Source organism: Hyperolius riggenbachi, chromosome 10 (genome assembly GCF_040937935.1).
Source record: "Hyperolius riggenbachi isolate aHypRig1 chromosome 10, aHypRig1.pri, whole genome shotgun sequence".
NCBI lineage: Eukaryota > Metazoa > Chordata > Amphibia > Anura > Hyperoliidae > Hyperolius > Hyperolius riggenbachi.
Genome location: NC_090655.1, coordinates 235,754,904 through 235,778,074, shown reverse-complemented (window position 1 = coordinate 235,778,074; position 23,171 = coordinate 235,754,904). Strand labels below are relative to the sequence as shown.

The window sequence follows — 23,171 nt, the reverse complement described above, 5'->3', positions numbered from 1 at the left end:
CAGCCCCGTTTCTTGCCCCGTGCGGAGCGTGCCGCCGCCGCCCGGGGCGCTGTTGGGAGGGGGGCGCTATAATGGAGGGGGGAGCCGGAGCCGCGGGAAGGGCAGCCCGACCTCTCCCTCCCTCTCCTCTCCCGGGCGCCCTCCGTGCTCCCCCCTCAGATGCAGAGTCCGTGAGCAGCAGGGAAGCGCTGTTTACAACTCACCGGCTGCCTGGCTCCAAGCGCTGCTCTCTCGCCGCTGGTCTCCTCTCTCTCTCTGTATAATTACTGATACACACTGCTTCCTGTAGCCGGAAGCAGCGTGTATCAGTATGTATACAGAGAGAGGAGACCAGCGGCGAGAGAGCAGCGCTTGGAGCCAGGCAGCCGGTGAGTTGTAAACAGCGCTTCCCTGCTGCTCACGGACTCTGCATCTGAGGGGGGAGCACGGAGGGCGCCCGGGAGAGGAGAGGGAGGGAGAGGTCGGGCTGCCCTCCCTGCGGCTCCCCCCTCCATTATTGGGGGCATCTACCTATCTAACCTATTCTGGGGGCACCTACCTAATCTAACCTACGCTGGGGGGCAGCTGCTAATCTAACCTAAGCTGGGGGGCACCTACCTATCTAACCTACACTGGGGGGCACCTACCTAATCTAACCTACACTGGGGGGCAGCTACCTATCTAACCTATACTGGGGGCAGCTACCTAATCTAACCTACGCTGGGGGGCAGCTACCTATCTAACCTATACTGGGGGCAGCTACCTAATCTAACCTACGCTGGGGGGCAGCTACCTATCTAACCTACACTGGGGTGCACCTACCTAATCTAACCTACGCTGGGGGGCAGCTACCTATCTAACCTACACTGGGGGGCAGCTACCTATCTAACCTACACTGGGGGGCAGCTACCTAATATAACCAACACTGGGGGGGGGGCAGCTACCTATCTAACCTACACTGGGGGGCAGCTACCTAATCTAACCTATACTGGGGGGCAGCTACCTATCTAACCTATACTGGGGGGCACCTACCTAACCTATACTGGGGGGGGGGGGCAGCTACCTTATCTAACCTATACTGGGGGGCAGCTACCTAATCTAACCTATTCTGGGGGGCACCTGTCTAATCTAGCCTATACTAGGGGGCACCTACCTAATCTAACCTATACTGAGAGGCACCTACCTATCTAACCCAAGGGGGGGGGGGCGCAATTTTTACACCCTCGCCCTGGGTGCATTTTAGCCTAGAAACTGCACTGACAGGAGAAGGGGAGGGGGTGGACACACAGAGAAGGGGAGAAGATGGACAGAGGGCAGGGAGTGGACAGAGATGGGAGGAGGGACGAGCAGAGAGCAGAAATGTTTGCACGTAAACGTAATACCCACATGCTGCAATCATGCTTTACATGTATTTCACCTATATGTTCATCTGTACACTTTGAAAGAAAAGGTCGCACAGTGAAAGAAAGCATTCCCAGAAGATAAGTGCAGCTGTTTAGTGCCGAGTGCAGGAGGATCATATTGCCTTTCAATCACACTGTCTGCAAAGTTACTGAGCTGTGCTGAGCCGTAAGTTTCCAATGTGATCACTGTGCAGCACTAGGGAACAGACAGCCTGTAATGAGCAGCACATTATAGCCAGGCAGTATGTGTGCTCTACACATATCTGGCAGTGGCAATGATGTCCCCTCTCTCATCTACCTGTGGTGGCTGCAAGGCTGGCTCCCCTCCAACTCAGCGATCCATCCCTGCTCTGCTTCGAGGACCCCGCTGCCCGCGGAGAGGGGGCGTGTCGCTCATGGCCCCGCCCCTTTTGCGATCCGAATCACTCATTTTGATGATTCGGATGATCGACTCATAAAATAGATTCGGATCAAAGATCAAAGATCCGAATCGTTCATGATCCGGACAACACTACTATCATGTCTGGCCGAGGAAAGGGCGGGAAGGGACTCGGGAAAGGAGGCGCCAAGCGGCACAGGAAGGTGCTCCGGGATAACATCCAGGGCATCACTAAGCCCGCCATCCGCCGCCTGGCCCGCAGAGGGGGTGTCAAGCGCATCTCCGGCCTCATCTATGAGGAGACCCGCGGAGTGCTGAAGGTTTTCCTGGAGAACGTCATCCGGGACGCCGTCACCTACACCGAGCACGCCAAGAGGAAGACGGTCACCGCCATGGATGTGGTGTACGCCCTCAAGCGCCAGGGGCGCACCCTCTACGGCTTCGGGGGCTAAGCGAGACTTTCTCCTTCCTCACTATCTCTGTATCCAAAGGCCCTTTTCAGGGCCACCCACTTTCTCCATAAAAGTGCTGTTCTATCACCGCAGTGTAATAGCAGCAGGGCGCATTGCTGCTTATAGCGGGAGTCCAATGAAAGAAGCGGGAGCTCTAGCAGATGGAGTCTAGGGCATTATTATACCGATTATCTAGGAGTGTATAGTTGAAGATCGATAAAACGGCGGGAAGGACCGTTAATATACGCGCGGGATATTTGAATACATCGGCTAGTCAGATGTGTTTCTCCTTTCGCCCATACAAGCAGCGGACTATGATGGCTCAATTCAGATTATATTGAGGATTCCCTAACATCTGCTCCGCCGCTGAATTTGCTGCATAAAACCCCTTTAATGCTGAGAGCAATACGATGGGGAAGACAAGTCGCTCGTAGCTCCGGATGGTAGAGCATTTTACTCTGATCATGTGACCCAGAACAGAAATTCCTCGTATTTCCCTTTCCTCATTTACATGCAGGGTAACCGGTACGCGCTACACACACTGCAACTTCTCCACACATCGCTCAGGACCAGTGTATTGGCAACTATGAGCATATGACCCTTTCATAGGAAAGCATCTTTTTCACCCTTAGCTCTGCTATTTGTTTTTGTATATTACCCATGTAGGCTGAATTGATTCTGCTTGAGCATATGTGCCGTTTTTAGCCTGTGCCCTGCATGTTTAGTGACATTTTGTTGAAACAGTAAGTACAGACAGAGCTTATTTGAACTGCAGATGGATCCCTGTACAGACAGACAGATAAGCTGTGGGCACCCGGCAATTCTGTAGCTTAGATCAGAGCTGCCACCACTTTCTCCATACAGAGCGGTAGTGCCGCTATCACACCGGCTACAAACACTGCAGGGACTGCGGCTAGCCGGGCAGAAATGTACCGGAGCTTACACCGCTCATCTCAGAATATCTACACCCGGCCAGTAAAAACTAATCGGGGATACTCGAGCTGCGTCCCCAGAGTTCTGCTACTGCAAATTCTGGCTCCTCTATTTTTATCAGCCGGATCATTTAATATGTAGGTTTAGGCAAGCTAGAATATTTACTATCAGTCACAGATTATCAGAGGGAGGCAATGAATAATTTCGTTTAACCTTATGCATTTTTTATAATTGTGATTGCAGCAATATGCATGTGAGACATGATGGTGAAACTCCTATTGCCGGTGAACCTGAAGTTAGATTAAGCGCAGCTAAAATTTGAATTTACAGAATGAAGCAATCCCCCCACTTCACCCGATTCTTTGATCCCTCAGCGTGTATGGCCGCCTTCCACCCACCTCCGCTGGAAGAGCAGCACGTTACTAGGGAGTCCCTAACACTAGTGTTGTCCGGATCATGAACGATTCGGATCTTTGATCCGAATCTATTTTATGAGTCGATCATCCGAATCATCAAAATGAGTGATTGGGATCGCAAAAGGGGCGGGGCCAAGGAGCGACACGCCCCCTCTCAGCGGGCAGCGGGTCCTGGAAGCAGAGCAGAGATGGATCGCTCTGTTGGAAGGGAGGCAGCCTTGCAGGGAGACAGGTAGATGAGAGAGAGGGGACATGGGTGCCACTGCCAGATATGTGTAGAGCACACATACTGGCTGCAATGTGCTGCTCATTACAGGCTGTCTGTTCCGTAGTGCTGCACAGTGAACACATGGGAAGCTTTTGGCTCAGCACAGCTCAGTAACTTTGCAGACAGTGTGATTGAAAGGCAATATGATCCTCCTGCACTCCGCACTAAACAGCTGCACTTATCTTCTGGGAATGCTTTCTTTCACTGTGCGACCTTTTCTTTCAAAGTGTACAGATGAGCATATAGGTGAAATATATGTAAAGCATATGATTGCAGCATGTGGGTATTACGTGCAAACATTTCTGCTCTCTGCTCGTCCCTCCTCCCTTCTCTGTCCACTCTCTGCCCTCTGTCCATCTTCTCCCCTTCTCTGTGTGTCCACTCCCTCCCCGTCTCCTGTCCACAGACCTGTCCTGCTGTTCATTTCACCCCGAATGCTTCCGGTAGTAAAATGATCCGAGATTCGAATCAAAGATCCGGATCTCTTCAATGATCCGATTCGAATCATCCGGATCATTGAAAAGATCCGAACTTCCCATCTCTACCTAACACTGCACAAAGGGGGGGAAATCACCTGGAGATGGTGGGACTGTTACTAACTAGAAGTAATCGGAGGCATTTGTAAGAAGCATCGCAGCCCTTCAGCGTAAATGTGGGTGGCTCTGAAAAGAGCCTTTGGGTTTTATGGAGAGACGCGCTGCGGCTTACTTCTTCTTAGGAGCGGCCTTCTTGGGCTTTGCTGCCTTCTTTGCCGGGCTTTTGGCGGCCTTAGGCTTGGCTGCCTTCTTAGCGGGGCTCTTGGCGGCTTTCTTGGGTTTAGCGGCAGCTTTGGGCTTCTTGGCAGCAGCTGCCGCCGGTTTCTTGGCCGCCTTCTTAGCGGGGCTCTTCTTGGCGGCGCTGGGGGCTTTCTTAGGCTTTTCGGGGACTTGGCGGCTTTGGGCTTCCTGGCAGTAGCCGGCTTCTTAGGCTTGGCGGCAGCTGCTGGCTTCTTCTTGGCCGCCGCCGGCTTCTTGTGCTCTTTGCCGGCTGCCTCCTTCTTGCTGACCTTGAAGGATCCGGAGGCGCCGGTGCCTTTGACATGGACGAGGCTGCCCTTTGTCAGCAAGCCCTTGATGGCCAGCTTGAGGCGGCTGTTATTCTTCTCCACATCGTAGCCTCCGGCAGCCAGAGCCTTCTTCAGGGCGGCCAGGGAGACCCCGCTGCGCTCTTTGGAGGCGGACACGGCCTTGAGGATGAGCTCGGACACGGCGGGGCCGGAAGGCTTCTTGCTGGCTTTCTTGGCTCCTCCTCCGGCTGCCGCCTTCTTATTAGTCTGCTTCTTCTTGGCGGCGGGTTCCGCTGCGGGAGGGGCGGCTGCTGGGGCGGTCTCTGCCATCTTCCTAGTTATATTACAAAGTGTAACACTGCAAGTGGCTGCCAGTGAGCGCTTATATACTCTCCCCGGCTGCGCTGCCATTGGCTGCTGATAGTAGCATCTTCCTATTGGTGGGATCCGAACTCTCAGCCGCCCCTCCCCTCCACACAGCTGTCACTCCTCGGCTCTCTGCTTGTGTTTCCTCTCCGGGAGAAAAGTGGGTTTATTCCCCCTGGAAAGTAGCGATGCGCCCCCTGTGTGCGGCCGCCCGGCTGGCAGGGGTCTCCCCTCCTCCATTACAGTCACGGGGGGCTTCTGAGCGGCGACAGTGGCCGGGAAAACCCGCTGTAATGTGACCAGCTCCGCTTCCTGCTCCCCCGATCTCCTCTGTCTCCATCATTATCAGGGGGTAACATGTCTAATATACGGGGTCTCCTGTCATTGCCCCCCGCAATATGAAGGAGAGGATCCTCGCCACACATTATACGGGGATGGGGGGCTACTGACCCCTGGAGGGGAGTATTATGCTGAGAAATGCCCCGGATGCTAGCACAGGCTGAGCTCACCTCTGCTGTCTGCCATTAGGATGAGCCTCGCACACACGAGATGTCTAGGGTCTAGGGGGGTCATATCTCCAAATGTGGGTCTAGGCTTGCATTATTTATACATACTGGCAAACAGTTATCTGCTGCTAAGCACAGACAAGCCAGGCCAGAACAGAGACGAGGAGAGAGACTATGGGCATAGCTCCCAACTGTATCTCTTTGGGAGCCCTGTCCCTCTGTCCCTCTTTTCTCCTCATTTGTCCCTCTTTCAGGACTTTGTCTCTCTTTCTATGCAAATATATATATTTATCAACTAAAAAAAATGTGTTTGATTGACTCTAAACTTTATTCCCATCCTTTAAATTGATATTCGACTAATTTTAAAATGTTAATATGAAGGAAAATGAACCAGGATAGAAAGAACCAGTGTGGTTTGAATTATAAAAACATATTTTTCTCATAAAATCTTTATGGTATGTGTGACTAAGGGTGTGATGGGGGTGCAATCAGGGGTGTGGCAGGGGCGTGGCTTAAGTGTCCTTCTTTCTAATCTCAAAAAGTTGGGAGGTATGCTATGGGAATTGGTTATAGAGAGGATGAGGACAAGAATAGAATAGATGTAATATCATGTAGCGTTTGTGGTTCACAAAGTGTGTGGATTCAGTGCAGATTTGGGGTAAATGAGAGGAGGGTAGCTGAGATCCCGAACTGAACAGAGAATAACACTTCATATGAACCTCCACTGGTTGCTGTGCCCGCCCACTAGCCACCCCACCCCCATGTCTATGCGGGGTGGAGTGAGTCTTGGCCTTGGCACGAGCCTTGCCGCCTTGTTTACCTCTTCCAGACATGCTGACTTCAGGGATACAAATAACTCTTCAACAGGATAGTGTTGTCCGGATCATGAACGATTCGGATCTTTGATCCGAATCTATTTTGTGAGTCGAATCATCCGAATCATCAAAATGAGTGATTCGGATAGCAAAGGGGGCAGGGCCAAAAGCGACACGCCCACTCTCAGCGGGCAGCGGGGTCCTGGAAGCAGAGCTGAGATAGATCGCTCTGTTGGATGAGAGCTAGCCTTGCAGGGAGACAGGTAGATGAGAGAGAGGGGACATGGGTGCCACTGCCAGATATGTGTAGAGCACACGTACTGGCTGCAATGAGCTGCTCATCAGTGGTGCTCAGCAGAGCTCGAATATTCGAGTAGCTCAAATATTCAAGCTCTTTTTCAGCTATTCGAGCTCGGTATTCGAGCTCCGAATAGCTGGAGCTATTCGAATGGGCTATTCGAGTGAACTCGAATAGCCCATTCACTATTCGCGCTATTCGAGCTAACAGCGCTATTCGAGCTCGAATACCGAGCTCGAATAGCGTCATAGCCCAGATTGATGTCCTTAGAGCCAATCAGAGGGCTCCCAGGCCCTCTGACGGCAGCCAATCACTGAGGGGGACCCTGGCCAGCCCCTACCTTATAAATAGCGGCCGCCATGTTCCGTTTCTCCGTCCTTGCCCGACTTTGCACAGAGAGAGATCTGCTCCTTTGTGCGTTGGCTTAGCAAGAGCTTTATTGTGGTCATTTACCTAGCGTTTTTGCTCACATACACCTCCTATATACACCTATATTGTTGTTAGTTAGATAGACATTGTATTTTAGTTAGTAGCTTTTGTGTTACATACAGAGAGACTCAGACAGCTGCTGCAGGCTTACAGCTTTAGGCCTCAGGGCCTTGCCTGTGTGGGCAGCTGTTCTCTCCTGTCCTCTGTTTATTTCTCATCTATACCAGTATTTCTGCTGTCCTTTAGTACTGATTGATTGTATTTTGTATTGTAGTTATATACTGTAACTGTACTAGGACACTCACTCAGTCACTGTTCATAGGCTACTAGCTCCTGCGTGTGCGTGCACTCACTGTCTGTGTACTGTACACACACTCTATTTCCTTCTGAATAGTTTTATACTGTAACTGTACTAGGACACTCACTGACTGTCACTGTTCATAGGCTAGCTCCTGCGTGTGCGTGCACTCACTGTCTGTACTGTACACACACTCTATTTCCTTCTGAATAGTTATATACTGTAACTGTACTAGGACACTCACTCACTGACACTGTTCATAGGCTACTAGCTCCTGCGTGTGCGTGCACTCACTGTCTGTGTACTGTAGTGTACACACACTCTATTTCCTTCTGAATAGTTATATACTGTAACTGTACTAGGACACTCACTGTCACTGTTCATAGGCTACTAGCTCCTGCGTGTGCGTGCACTCACTGTCTGTGTACTGTAGTGTACACACACTCTATTTCCTTCTGAATAGTTATATACTGTAACTGTACTAGGACACTCACTGTCACTGTTCATAGGCTACTAGCTCCTGCGTGTGTGTGCACTCACTGTCTGTGTACTGTACACACACTCTATTTCCTTCTGAATAGTTATATACTGTAACTGTACTAGGACACTCACTGTCACTGTTCATAGGCTACTAGCTCCTGCGTGTGCGTGCACTCACTGTCTGTGTACTGTAGTGTACACACACTCTATTTCCTTCTGAATAGTTATATACTGTAACTGTACTAGGACACTCACTGTCAATGTTCATAGGCTACTAGCTCCTGCGTGTGCGTGCACTCACTGTCTGTGTACTGTACACACACTCTATTTCCTTCTGATTACTGATTGATTATTGTAATTTCTGGTTGTACTTACTTTTACTACTTACTGTACTAGTAGGGACACTCAGTCACTGTTCATAGGCTAGCTCCTGCGTGTGCGTGCACTCACTCACTGTCTGTGTACACACACTGTATTTCCTTGTGATTATTACTACTGATTATTGTAACTTCTAGTTGTACTTACTGACTCTGTTACTACTAACTTACTGTACTAGACACTCACTCAGTCACCTCGCCCACCAACCCACTCCATTAAAGTACCCCACTTTTCACCCGCCCTTTTAAAAAACTTTTGTGTTTACGCCCAAAACATCGAAGATGTATGGAAGTGGCAGCCAGCGCGGTCTGGGCAAGGGGAAGGGCAGCAAGGGAATCAGGAGGAGAGGGAGCAGCATTGTGGCAAGCCGCGGGCGCGGCCGCGCCACCATGCACAGTTCCGCAGCAGCAGCGTCAGTGGCTAACATTCCTCCTATAGCCACTGGCCGTGGACGCCTTGGGCGCCGCCCAGCAGGAGCATCTGTAACTCACGCTGCAGAGACACAGCAGCAGCAGCGTGTAGCACCTGCTCCGATTTTCCTCCAGCCGGGTCGGAAACGTCCCATTGAGGAAAAGGATGCAGACACTGTGGTGCAACTGATGACGGAGGATGAGCAGCCCGCCATCAGCTCTGCATCCGAGGCCTCCACCCTCACCACCACCACCACCACCCCTGTTCGCAGCAGCCGCCCAGCAGGGGCTGGGGAGGAGGCCAGTTCACCGTCAGTCGCCGACCTGTCACTCAGCACTCTTTTGACCCCAGGCATGATGAGTCAAGCAGCAGCAGCAGCAGCAACAGCAGCCACCCGCCCTCCTGCTCCTCCAGCAGCACCAGCAGGAGTGCGGAAACGCACTGCTCCTCCCCCCTCTGCAACTCCTGCTGCCGACACTGAGGCCTGTTCTGGCAGCCAGTCCTCAGTGGCCTCCTCTGCTGTGTCTGCTGATTCCCGTGCCAGCAAAAGGCCACGCCAGAGCCTTTTGAGCGAGTCCTTCCAGGGGGTGGTTAGGGCTCTGCCTCCCAGCAGCCGTCGCGTGCGGCAGCTGAACGGCTTGCTGGCACGGGCCATGTGCTCCCAACTCCTGCCGTACACGCTCGTGCAGGAGGGGAGCGACATTCGTGCGCTGCTTGCTTGCGCAGCCCCAGACTGGCAGCTCCCCAGCAGACACTTCTTCGCCCGCAAGGCCATTCCTGCACTGCACCGCTTTGTGATGGCCAATGTGGAGCGAGGGCTGGAGCACGCGGTTGGTGAAAGGGTCCACGTCACCATGGACTCCTGGAGCAGCCGCTTTGGGACAGGCCGCTACCTGTCCTTCACTGTCCACTGGGTCAGCTTGGTGGAAGGGGGTGAGGATGGGAGAGCAGCAGCGGGCACAGCAGCAGCAGCAACACAGTGGGTGGTGCCACCCCGCAGGGTCGGGGGAACTGCAGCAGGTTCCTCCGATCCTCTGCCATCCTCCGGCACACCTGGCCAAACCCCCCGCCTCAGCAGCAGCGAGAAGGCCCGCCACTGCCAAGCGCTGCTGCACTTGGTCAGCCTTGGGAAGACCAAGCTGCCGGCAACCCATGTGTTGGCCAAACTCCAGGAGCAGGAGAGGATTTGGCTGACCCCCAGAGGCCTCAGAGTCGGAGAGGTGGTGGCCGACAATGGGGCCAATCTGGTTGCCGCAATAGACAGGGGAAACCTGACCCACATCCCCTGTCTTGCCCACGTGCTGAACCTGGTGGTGCAGAAGTTCTTGCGCACCTACCAGGGGATGGGCGAACTGCTGGAAACGGCAAGTAACGTTGTGCGTCACTTCCGGCGCTCGGCTGCAGCCTGTGCGAGCCTGGAAGACGTGCAAAAAGAGCTGGAGCTGCCACGCCATCGGCTGATCCTTGACGTTCCGACTCGCTGGAACTCCACCCTGGCGATGTTGGAGCGTCTGGTTGAACAGAAGCACGCTGTCAACCAGTACCTTGCCCTGGCCACTGTTTCCTCCGCTCAGAGAAGGGACAAGACCAGCAACATCCCGTCCATCGTCCCCGATGATGACTGGAGGCACATGCAGCAGGTGTGCTTAGTGCTGGCTCCCTTTCTGCAGGCCACTAACATGGTGAGCAGGGACCATGCTATGGTCTGCGAGTGGGTGCCCCTGGTTTGTCTGCTGAACAGGGCCCTCGATGCTTTGTTGGAACAGGGAGCGGCAGCCTTAGACCAGCAGGAGCGGCAAGCAGCTGCACAGTCCACCTCTGAGGGGGAGGAGGAGGAGGACTTGGTGGAGGTCCCTGACCTTGCTGCTGATGAGTAGTGATGGGCGAACAGTGTTCGCCACTGTTCGGGTTCTGCAGAACATCACCCTGTTCGGGTGATGTTCGAGTTCGGCCGAACACCTGACGGTGCTCGGCCAAACCGTTCGGCCACATGGCCGAACTAAGAGCGCATGGCCGAACGTTCCCCGAACGTTCGGCTAGCGCTGTGATTGGCCGAACGGGTCACGTGGTTCGGGCCCGAACGCGCTCTGATTGGCCGAACGGTCACGTGGTTCGGGTAAATAAATACCCGAACCACGTCATATCTCCGCCATTTCTCTGTGGGTTTAGCTTTGGGTAGGCAGGCAGGGTAGTTCGCTCTCCAGCCACGCTAGCCAGGGTCCCCCCCAGTCATTGTGTGTCGCTGCTGGGAACAGTAGTACACCGCTCGCTCAGCCACACTATATAGCATTCTGTTTACTGCCACTCTGTGTACCTCGCTCAGCCACACTATATAGCATTCTGTTTACTGTTCTGTGTCTGCTGGGAATAGTAGTACACCGCTCGCTCAGCCACACTATATAGCATTCTGTTCACTGTTCTGTGTCTGCTGGGAATAGTGGTACACCGCTCGCTCAGCCACACTATATAGCATTCTGTTTACTGTTCTGTGTCTGCTGGGAATAGTGGTACACCGCTCGTTCAGCCACACTATATAGCATTCTGTTTACTGTTCTGTGTCTGCTGGGAATAGTGGTACACCGCTCGCTCACCCACACTATATAGCATTGTGTTTACTGTTCTGTGTCTGCTGGGAATAGTAGTACACCGCTCGCTCAGCCACACTATATAGCATTGTGTGTACTGCCACTCTGTGTACACGGCTCAGCCTGACTATATAGCATTGTGTGTACTGCCACTGTGCACCTCGCTCAGCCACGCTATATATAGCATTGTGTTTACTGCCACTCTGTGTACACCGCTCAGCCAGACTACATAGCATTGTGTGTACTGCCACTCTGTGTACACCGCTCAGCCAGACTCTATAGCATTGTGTGTACTGCCACTCTGTGTACACCGCTCAGCCAGACTATATAGCATTGTGTGTACTGCCACTCTGTGTACACCGCTCAGCCAGACTATATACCATTGTTTACTGACACTCTGTGTACACCGCTCAGCCAGACTATATACCATTGTTTACTGACACTCTGTGTACACCGCTCAGCCAGACTATATACCATTGTTTACTGACACTCTGTGTACACCGCTCAGCCAGACTATATACCATTGTTTACTGACACTCGGTGTACACCGCTCAGCCAGACTATATACCATTGTTTACTGACACTCTGTGTACACCGCTCAGCCAGACTATATACCATTGTTTACTGACACTCTGTGTACACCGCTCAGCCAGACTATATACCATTGTTTACTGACACTCTGTGTACACCGCTCAGCCAGACTATATACCATTGTTTACTGCCACTCTGTGTACATGGCTCAGCCAGACTATATAGCATTGTGTGTACTGCCACTCTGTGTACACCGCTCAGCCAGACTATATAGCATTGTTCACTGCCACTCTGTGTACACGGCTCAGCCAGACTATATAGCATTGCGTACTCTGCCAGTCAGTGTGTATATTGCTGGGATCAGTAATACTCCACTCACCGTCAACCACTATATGAGCTCACCATGAGTTCCTCAGAGACCTCCGCTGTGAGCAGCACTCCCAACAACAGCAACAGCCAACGCCCCACGCAAGCTATAACATCCACCCCAGCAGCCAGTGGTCAGCAGCAGCCCTCCCCGGAGGAGAACGTTGTGTCCATCGGTCCGGCGCCAGAGCGATTAATGAGGGCTGCCATTGAGGGGATGATGGGGCCTGATGTGGAGGAGGAGGTCGGGCTCAGGCCAGCATCCCAAGTTAATGTTGAGGACGATGAGGGGTCTGTGACTGTGTCTGGGGATGTTGGGGTGGCAGAGGTGGTGGGTGGGTCAGACTCAGGAGAAGAGTTGTATGATGAGGATGATGATCGGGACCATCTGTATGTGCCTCAGAGTCCGACCCCGGAAAACATGTTGTATCGTGTGTTTAGGTACTAAAATCTGCGTTCCCAGTAGTGTTGGGCGAACAGTGTTCGCCACTGTTCGGGTGCTGCAGAACATCACCCCGTTCGGGGTGACTATATAGCAGACTATATAGCATTGTGTTTACTGCCACTCTGTGTACACGGCTCAGCCACACTATATAGCATTGTGTTTACTGCCACTCTTTGTCTGCTGGGAACAGTAGTACACCGCTCACCCGCCACTGTATAGCATTGTGCTCTGTGTCGCTGCTGGCAATAGTGGTACACCGCTCACCCACCACTGTATAGCATTTCTGTACTGCCACTGTACTGCTGCCAGTCAGCGTGTACTGTAAGGATAAGTGAAATGAGGAAGAAATCCGGTGAAAGAGGGAGGGGCAAGGGAAGAGGTGTTTCCCCTGACGGTTGTGCTGGGGAGCTGTACTCCACGGCGGCGGCCCCCCACAATGACATATGACGAGTTTGAGGAGATGGAAGAGGAGGGTATGGACAATGTGGACATAGACCCAGATTTTGTTTGTGAACGAGAACATCGCCGTCGTAGCAGCAGCACAGATGAGTCTGTTGAAGAACCCACTGCTGCACGAGTTCGCCTTGTGCCACAAGGTAGGCGGCGCGCAATTTCAGGCACCACAAGCGTGGAAGTTCAAGTGAGAGGCAAAAGAGGCGCAAACAGAAATCGCCAGCAAGGCAGGTGCTCCAAATTCTGGGCTTTCTTTGAAGACTGCACTGAGGATGTTACCATGGCGATTTGCAAGGTGTGCAAGACCCGCCTGAGCAGGGGGAAAAGTATTAACAACCTCTCCACCACCAGCATGAGCCGCCACATGCTATCCAAACATCCCACTCTGTGGGCAAACGCGGCAGGACAGGGTACCACCAGCAACACTGCCTCCCTTGGGTTCACCAGACTCACCACCAGACCCGCCTCAGCAGCAGCAGTAGCCCAGCCATTGCGTGGTTCAAAACATTCCAAAAAATCAGATGACGCTGACACTGTCACTTTCCGGAGTAGTGCTCTTGAGGTCTCCCAGTGTTCATCAAACACAACAACCAACAGCCCTTCGTTGTGCAGCCCTACGGTTCAGTTGTCTGTCTCGGAGATGTTTGAGCGCAAGAGGAAATTGCCAGCAAATGACCCCCGGGCCGTGGCAGTAAGAGCCAGCATAGCCAAGCTTCTGGCCTGCGAAATGCTGCCATATCGAGTGGTGGAGACAAACAGCTTCAAGGGCATGATGTCAGTGGCCATCCCACGTTACGTGGTTCCCAGCCGCTACCACTTTGCGCGCTCTGCAGTGCCTGAGTTGCATGAGCACGTGGTCAGCAAAATAACCCGAAGCTTGAAGAATGCCGTTGCCTGCAAGGTTCACGTATCCGCCTCTCCACAGAAAATGCAGACCGTCTGACTCAAATTAAAATGAATCAATCCTGGATTGGAAATGACTACGCAACACTCCAGGACCCCAACCAAGTAACATGACCAATGAACATCTGGGATGGTTTAGCGTTTCCGGTCCCTGTTTATTGAACCTCTCATCTGTATTACATTTATGACTGCATGGCGGCAAAAAGCATTGCTGCTATATCCGCACGCTTTTTGTCCTCATGCAAGGCCTGGGTTGTTGTGTCTCAAAAAGCATGGCCTTCTCCTCCTGCGCCTGCTCCTGTTCCATCACGTGTGCTGCTGCTGCTGGGTTAGCGTTTCCGGTCCCTGTTTATGGAACCTCTCATCTGTATTACATTTATGACTGCATGGCGGCAAAAAGCATTGCTATATCCGCACGCTTTTTGTCCTCATGCAAGGCCTGGGTTGCGTCTCAAAAAGCGTGGCCTTCTCCTCCTGCGCCTCCTCCTGTTCCATCACGTGTGCTCTGTGCTGCTGCTGCTGCTGGGTTAGCGTTACCGGTCCCTGTTTATTGAACCTCTCATCTGTATTACATTTATGACTGCATGGCGGCAAAAAGCATTGCTATATCCGCACGCTTTTTGTCCTCATGCAAGGCCTGGGTTGCGTCTCAAAAAGCGTGGCCTTCTCCTCCTGCGCCTCCTCCTGTTCCATCACGTGTGCTCTGTGCTGCTGCTGCTGCTGGGTTAGCGTTACCGGTCCCTGTTTATTGAACCTCTCATCTGTATTACATTTATGACTGCATGGCGGCAAAAAGCATTGCTATATCCGCACGCTTCTTGTCCTCATGCAAGGCCTGGGTTGTTGTGTCTCAAAGCGTAGCCTTCTCCTCCTGCGCCTCCTCCTGTTCCATCATGTGTGCTCTGTGCTGCTGCTGCTGCTGCTGGGTTAGCGTTACCGGTCCCTGTTTATTGAACCTCTTATCTTTATTACATTTATGACTGCATGGCGGTAAAAAGCATGCTATCTGCACGCTTCTTGTCCTCATGCAAGGCCTGGGTTGTTGTGTCTCAAAGCGTGGCCTTCTCCTCCTGCGCCTCCTCCTGTTCCGTCACGTGTGCTCTGTGCTGCTGCTGCTGCTGGGTTAGCGTTACCGGTCCCTGTTTATTGAGCCTCTTCTCTTTATTACATTTATGACTGCATGGCGGCAAAAAGCATTGCTGCTATATCCGCACGCTTCTTGTCCTCATGCAAGGCCTGGGTTGTTGTGTCTCAAAAAGCGTGGCCTTCTCCTCCTGCGCCTCCTCCTGTTCCATCACGTGTGCTGCTGCTGCTGCTGGGTTAGCGTTACCGGTCCCTGTTTATTGAACCTCTTATCTTTATTACATTTATGACTGCATGGCGGTAAAAAGCATGCTATCCGCACGCTTCTTGTCCTCATGCAAGGCCTGGGTTGTTGTGTCTCAAAAAGCGTGGCCTTCTCCTCCTGCGCCTCCTCCTGTTCCATCACGTGTGCTGCTGCTGCTGCTGGGTTAGCGTTACCGGTCCCTGTTTATGGAACCTCTTCTCTTTATTACATTTATGACTGCCTGGCGGTAAAAACCATGTTACCTGTGCAAAGAAACATGACATTTTCAGCATTTAAAAGACAATTTTTCCTTTGAAACTTTACAATCAATTTTCTCAAAAACTATAAGCTCTTTTTGCTAAATTTTTTTCCCTCTTGTACCCACTCCCAAGGTGCACATACCCTGTAAATTTGGGGTATGTAGCATGTAAGGAGGCTTTACAAAGCACAAAAGTTCGGGTCCCCATTGACTTCCATTATGTTCGGAGTTCGGGTCGAACACCCGAACATCGCGGCCATGTTCGGCCTGTTCGGCCCGAACCCGAACATCTAGATGTTCGCCCAACACTACTGATGAGGGGGATCAGCACAGCGCAGCTGAGTTGGTGCGGGGGTGGAGAGAGGATGAGGCGGCAGAGGAGGAGGATGAGGAGGACAGCACTGCCGTCGATGTGCCAGCAGACGTGGCCCGCCTCTTCCCAATGGCAGCGCACATGCTGACGTGCCTGCGCAGGGACCCCAGGGTGATCCAGATGAAGCAGAGGGAGGACATCTGGATCAGCATGATGTTGGACCCGCGCCTCAAGGGGAAGTTGAGCCAGTTCCTGCCGCCTGCAGGAGGAGACCCAGCGCAACAAATAAGGAGCTTGCAGCAGGCCCTTGTTGAGCGCTTGGAGGAAGCCTTCCCCCAGCCTTCCACCCCCACTGTCCAACCAGCACAGAGGCAGCAGCAGGTGCCTGCATCCAGCAGCAAGCGCCCCACAGACCTGCTGTCTCTCAGCCACGAGCTCTACAGGACTGTAGAGGCTCCGGCAGCAGTGACTAGAGAGGAGGTGCATGCAGCAGCATCCTCCTCCGGTCACAGCCAGCGCCTGACCCGCATGGTGGCTGACTACATGGGGTCCTACAGCGGGCTTGACAGCGATGCCCCTGTTGATCCCATGGAGTATTGGGTCAAGCGCCTGGAGATCTGGAGCGAGCTGGCGCAGTACGCCCTGGAAGTGCTGTCCTGCCCCCCTTCCAGCGTGCTGTCCGAGCGCTGCTTCAGTGCAGCTGGTGGTGTGGTCACCGAGAAACGCTCACATCTGTCTGTCTCACAAGTCTGTGGACAGACTGACGTTTCTCAAGATGAGCCAGGCGTGGGTGGAAGGCGAGTTCCTGGCCCCTGTTGTCGGCGAGAGGGGGACATGAACTGGCTGCCGGAACTTAGAACCATCGTTAATGTGCCTTACCACCCTTTACCACCTCCTGGCTCCTGCTCACTAAGCCAGCCTGGTTCACTTTGACTATTACGTCGCCTAGGGATGCTCATTCGGATTCCGCGGAAATGCAATTTCCGAAATTCCGATCGGAAATTGCATTTCCGCATCGGAATGCGGAAATAGGTAATGTAAGTGCCGTAGGCGGATTTCCGCCGGAAATCGCGGAAATTTCCGCCGGAAATCGCGGAAATTCCACCCGACTTTAACATCGATTTTCTCAAAAACTATAAGGTCTTTTTGAAAACTTGTTCACAAGATTCGGTTTAATAAACCCTGAAAATTTGGTGTTTCTAGGACTTAAGGGGGCTTTGTTATTAACTATTAAAGTCGGTGGATTTTTACTGTAATGTAAAATGCAGAAAATCTGCATCTGCCTATTTTCTGCATTTTATATTACAGTAAAAATCCGCCGACTTTAGCAGTTAATAGCAAAGCCACTGTAAGTCCTAGAAACACCATTTTTTAGGGTTTATTAAACAGAATCTTCTGAACAAGATGCAAAAAAAAGTTTTCAAAAAGACCTTATAGTTTTTGAGAAAATCGATGTTAAAGTCGGGCGGAATTTCCGCGATTTCCGGCGGAAATTCCGCATTGGAATGCGGAAATTGGTAGCGGAAGGCGGAATCGGTAATCGGTACATGACGGAATGCGGATTTACCGCGGAATCGGAAATTGGCATTCGACCATCCCTAACGTCGCCTGCAGCCACACATTTTACAACTACAGTGGGCTGCTGTGTACTGCCCTTCTGCTGTCTGTCTGTGTTTCCCACTGCCAGGTACACAGATTTACATTCTGCTGCCACTCTGCCACCAGCTATTACGTCAAAAAATAGCTATATATCTGTGTAATTTGTTTTACAAACAAAACCAAAAAACCATTAAAAAAAAAAGGTTTAATTTTTCTGAGGTGCCCGGGTTGAAAACTGTGTTGTCCCAGTTGTGTATTGGACACGATGTGGGCTGCACGACCGCTGTCTGGGACCTCCTGTTGTGTTTATTTACAGCCCTGGTATCACCCGCTAGGTACCAGGGCTATTATGTCACGCTGCCTGCCTGCTGCCACACTCACACTACTCCTCCATTCCTCCTGCTGCTGCTGCTGTCTGTCTGTGTTTCCCACTGCCAGGGTACACAGAATTACATTCTGCTGCCACTCTGCCACCAGCTATTACGTCAAAAAATAGCTATATCTGTGTAATTAATTGGTTGTAAAACCAAAACTACAAAACCATTAAAAAAAAAAAAAAGGTTTAATTTTTCAGAGGTGCCCGGGTTGAAAACTGTGTTATCCCAGTTGTGTATTGGACACGATGTGGGCTGCACGACCGCTGTCTGGGACCTCCTGCCTGCTGTGTTTATTTACAGCCCTGGTATCACCGCTAGGTACCAGGGCTATTATGTCACGCTGCCTGCCTCATTGACTGCCTGCTGCCACACACTCATCCTCCTCCTCCTGCTGCTGAATTTACCTCCTGCTGTCTGTGTGTTTCCACTGCCAGGGAGCACATACAATGGCGCTTCCAACATGCGTGCGCCACCAGCTATTTGTTACGCTCAAAAATAGCTGCATTTCTTTAAAAAAAAAAATTGAAAAGAGAAATAAGTGAAGAAGAAGAAGACGATATAGAAAAAGAAGGAGAAGAAGAAGGAGAAGAAGAAGAAGGAGAAGAAGAAGAAGATGATGAAGAAGAAGAAGATGAAGAAGAAGAAGGAGAAGGAGAAGGAGAAGGAGAAGGAGAAGGAGAAGGAGAAGAAGAAGAAGAAGAAGAAGAAGAAGAAGAAGAAGAAGAAGAAGAAGAAGAAGAAGAAGAAGAAGAAGAAGAAGAAGATGAAGAAGAAGAAGAAGAAGAAGAAGATGAAGAAGAAGAAGATGGAGAAGATGAAGAAGATGAAGAAGATGATGGAGAAGATGAAGAAGATGATGATGAAGAAGAAGAAGAAGAAGATGAAGAAGAAGACGATGAAGAAGATGAAGAAGAAGATGAAGAAGATCAAGAAGAAGAAGATGAAGAAGAAGAAGATGGAGAAGATGAAGAAGAAGAAGATGAAGAAGATGAAGAAGAAGAAGATGAAGAAGAAGAAGATGAAGAAGATGAAGAAGAAGATGAAGAAGAAGAAGATGAAGAAGAAGAAGATGAAGAAGAAGAAGATGATGATGAAGAAGATGATGAAGAAGAAGAAGAAGATGATGAAGAAGAAGAAGATGAAGAAGAAGAAGAAGAAGAAGACAATATAGAAGAAGAAGAAGAAGATATAGAAGAAGATATAGAAGAAGAAGAAGAAGAAGAAGATATAGAAGAAGATATAGAAGAAGAAGATATAGAAGAAGAAGAAGAAGAAGATATAGAAGATAAAGAAGAAGAAGAAGAAGAAGAAGTATATACAGTACTGAACAAAATTCTGGACACAACTTCTCTTTCCACCTTTTTTTTTTTTAAAGGAACATCCCCACATAATCACTTGCTGTTGTTACTTGGAAAAAAAGATGTTTCTTGCATCATTCACCCTCAAAACAAGTGTTGGAAGCTATTTAAGGCCAATTCGAATAGTCAGCTCGAATAATGAGCTCGAATACCGACTTGAATAGTGAGCTCGAAGTCCGAGGTCGAATCGAATAGTAAAAATTATTCGACTCGAATATTCGACTGACCTCGAACAATTTACTATTCGAATTCGACCAAACTTGAATTTTAAAAAGGGGTATTTGAGCACCACTACTGCTCATTATCAGGGATGAGCAGAAACTACGCCAGTGCGAATTTACGCATCGTAGTTCGCATCTACGCATCGTAGTTCATAGGCGAAGTTTAAAACCTACGCTTACGAATTTACGCGTAGCGAAGTGCCGCTACGCGTAGCTTACGCCTAGTGTTGAGCCGAAATTTTCGAAATTTCGCGTTACTATAATTACGCATGCGAAATTTGCTATTACGGTGCGAAATTATGGTAGCGTAATTGCCATTAAAATCGTAATTGAAAATACCGTAAGCGTAATTTTCAACGCGTAATTTTGCATTTCGTTCATAACGTAATTTCGCGTTAAACCATAAAGTAATTTTGCGTTAAACCATAACGTAATTTCGCATTTCTTCGTAATTTCGCGAATTTCGTAATTACTTGTTAGCAGGATTGCTCGCGAATTTTCGCCAAATGCATTTTCATCTGCATGGCGAATTTTATATGCGAAATAGCATTCCGTAACGCGAAAACGATGCGAAAGTTAACTCTTACAGTAATATGAACTATCGCGAAATTACGTTATGTAACTACGCTTACAAACGGTTGCATGCAAGGCAAACGTAATTTCGCGATACCCACTGTAATGCGAAAATTACGCAAAAATTACGCTTACGCGGAATTTCGCGAAATCCTTCTTCATTACGATTATGTACTTACGGCCATAATCGTAATTACACTAATTACGCGAAATTTCGCGAAATCGTAATTAAGTCATTACGCTCATCTCTACTTACGCCCACTATGCGTAGTTAACATGTGTATTGCGTAGTGAACTACGAATGCGTTACTCGCGTCTAATTTTCCGCATGCGATTGTATGCATACAAATTTACGCATTGGAAAGGGGAATGTACGCATAGAAGGGTTCCCAGTGTATGCATTTTTGAAGAAATTAATGCGTACAATTTTCTGCATACGGGCATAAGTATCCGCATACACTACGCTTCGCAGTAGTTTGGCGAAGCGTAATTGCGTAAAACTACGCGTATTTCCAGCGTAGCGAAGTTGGCTGACTACGACCATCCCTGCTCATTATAGGCTGTCTGTTCCGTAGTTGTGCACAGTGAACACATGGGAAGCTTTTGGCTCAGCTCAGCACAGCTCAGCACAGCTCAGTAACTTTGCAGGCACTGTGATTGCAGTGCAATATGATCCTCCTGCGCTGCTCTAAACAGCTGCACTTTACTTCTAGTAATGCTTTGGGGAATGCTTTCTTTCACTGTGCGAGGTTTGGATTCAAAGTACACAGATAGAGCATATAGGTGAAATACATATAAATACATATAAAGCATATGATTGCAGCATGTGGGTATTAGTGTTGTCCGGATCATGAACGATTCGGATCTTTGATCCGAATCTATTTTATGAGTCGATCATCCGAATCATCAAAATGAACGATTCGGATCGCAAAAGGGGCGGGGCCAGGAGCGACACGCCCCCTCTCAGCGGGCAGCGGGGTCTTGGAAGCAGAGCAGGGATGGATCGCTGAGTTGGAGGGGAGGCAGCCTTGCAGGGAGACAGGTAGATAAGAGAGAGGGGACATGGGTGCCACTGCCAGATATGTGTAGAGCACACATACTGGCTGCAATGTGCTGCTCATTATAGGCTGTCTGTTCCGTAGTGCTGCACAGTGATCATATTGGAAGCTTTTGGCTCAGCACAGCTCAGTAACTTTGCAGACAGTGTGATTGAAAGGCAATATAATCCTCCTGCACTCGGCACTAAACAGCTGCACTTCACTTCTGGGAATGCTTTCTTTCACTGTGCGACGTTTTCTTTCAAAGTGTACAGATGAACATATAGGTGAAATACATGTAAAGCATATGACTTCAGCATGTGGGTATTACGTGCAAACATTTCTGCTCTCTGCTCGTCCCTCCTCCCTTCTCTGTCCACTCCCTGCCCTCTGTCCATCTTCTCCCCTTCTCTGTGTGTCCACTCCCTCCCCTTCTCCTGTCCACAGACCTGTCCTGCTGTTCATTTCACCCCCGAATGCTTCCTGTAGTAAAATGATCCGAGATTCGGATCAAAGATCCGGATCTCTTCAATGATCCGATTCGAATCATCCGGATCATTGAAAAGATCCGAACTTCCCATCTCTAGTGGGTATTGTGTGCAAACATTTCTGCTCTCTGCTCGTCCCTCCTCCCTTCTCTGTCCACTCCCTGCCCTCTGTCCATCGTCTCCCCTTCTCTGTGTGTCCACCCCCTCCTCCTGTCCTGCTATTCATTTCACCCCCGAATGCTTCCCTTGTAAAATGATCCGAGAATCGGATCAAAGATCCGGATCTTTTCAATGATCCGATTCGAATCATCCGGATCATTGAAAAGATCCGAACTTCCCATCTCTACAGAGAATAACCAAGCCTGCCCCTCCTCCTGTCCTATATACCCAGCTGCAAACCCCGCGCAGCCACCTGATTGGCTGCTATTCAACTCAGCCAATAGCATGAGAGTCTAGCTATACACTAATCAGCAAGGGCCGGGGCGGGGTTCACTGCGCAAGCTGCCAATTGAATCTGGAGTTCTTTGTTTCGCTATTCAACGATACAAGTCACTCCTCCAGCCAATCAGTTATAAGGGGCGGTAATCAGGCGGCGCTAGTGACGCTCTCCAATAGTGTGAGCCGGTTCTCCTGCAGCCTGATTAGCATAGGCCGCCTATATAAGAAGAGGAGGCGGCGCTGCTTCTCATTGTGTCTCCGCACTCTGCAGAGGTACTGAGAATCAGCATGGCTCCCGAACCAACCAAGTCCGCCCCGGCGCCCAAGAAGGGCTCTAAGAAAGCGGTGAGCAAGACTCAGAAGAAGGACGGCAAGAAGCGCAGGAAGACCAGGAAGGAGAGCTACGCCATCTACGTGTACAAGGTGCTGAAGCAGGTGCACCCCGACACCGGCATCTCCTCCAAGGCCATGAGCATCATGAACTCCTTCGTCAATGACATCTTCGAGCGCATCGCCGGGGAAGCTTCCCGCCTGGCTCATTACAACAAGCGCTCCACCATCACCTCCCGGGAGATCCAGACCGCAGTCCGCCTGCTGCTGCCGGGAGAGCTGGCCAAGCACGCCGTGTCCGAGGGCACCAAGGCCGTCACCAAGTACACCAGCGCCAAGTAATCTCTCACCCAGCTATACAGATAACCCAAAGGCTCTTTTAAGAGCCACTCACTCATTCACTACGGAGCTGTACTGTATCGCAACAATATTACACTATACATCAACTTATTGCAGCGTGTGTAATGCATGGAAGTCTCCCTGTATTTACACATGCACAGGATTTTCAATAGTAATCAGGCTAGTATACATCTCGCGATTTGTGCTGATAAATACAGTAGATTAGTGCCCAATTCTTGTCTACATCTAAATTGATCCGTTGTACTCCCTATGGAGCTCTGTATGTGCGCAGAGTAATGTAACCGGGTGCCGACTTCTGTTGTGGGGTCCGTCGGGTGTGGGCCTGACATGCTGGGAGTGTTTTTTAGGACAT

General features: G+C 50.5%; 2 protein-coding genes and 1 pseudogene across 2 annotated transcripts; 2 read left to right on the top strand and 1 right to left on the bottom strand.

The window, feature by feature from the left end:
* The first annotated feature begins 1,901 nt into the window (after positions 1-1,901).
* LOC137536946 (histone H4) lies at positions 1,902-2,213 on the top strand. Its single transcript, XM_068259115.1, has one exon. It carries the CDS (start codon positions 1,902-1,904, stop codon positions 2,211-2,213), a length of 312 nt encoding a protein of 103 aa, XP_068115216.1.
* A 2,300-nt stretch (positions 2,214-4,513) lies between these two features.
* LOC137534914 (histone H1.11R-like) lies at positions 4,514-5,205 on the bottom strand (annotated as a pseudogene).
* Positions 5,206-22,417: 17,212 nt separating this feature from the next.
* On the top strand, positions 22,418-22,801 carry LOC137536945 (histone H2B 1.1-like). The gene has a single exon (XM_068259114.1). The coding sequence runs from the start codon at positions 22,418-22,420 to the stop codon at positions 22,799-22,801; it is 384 nt and encodes a 127-aa protein (XP_068115215.1).
* The last annotated feature ends 370 nt before the right edge of the window (positions 22,802-23,171 follow it).

Coding starts and splice junctions, on each gene's coding strand:
- LOC137536946 (XM_068259115.1), top strand. CDS start 1,902: ATGTCTGGCCGAGGAAAGGGCGGGAAGGGACTCGGGAAAGGAGGCGCC.
- LOC137536945 (XM_068259114.1), top strand. CDS start 22,418: ATGGCTCCCGAACCAACCAAGTCCGCCCCGGCGCCCAAGAAGGGCTCT.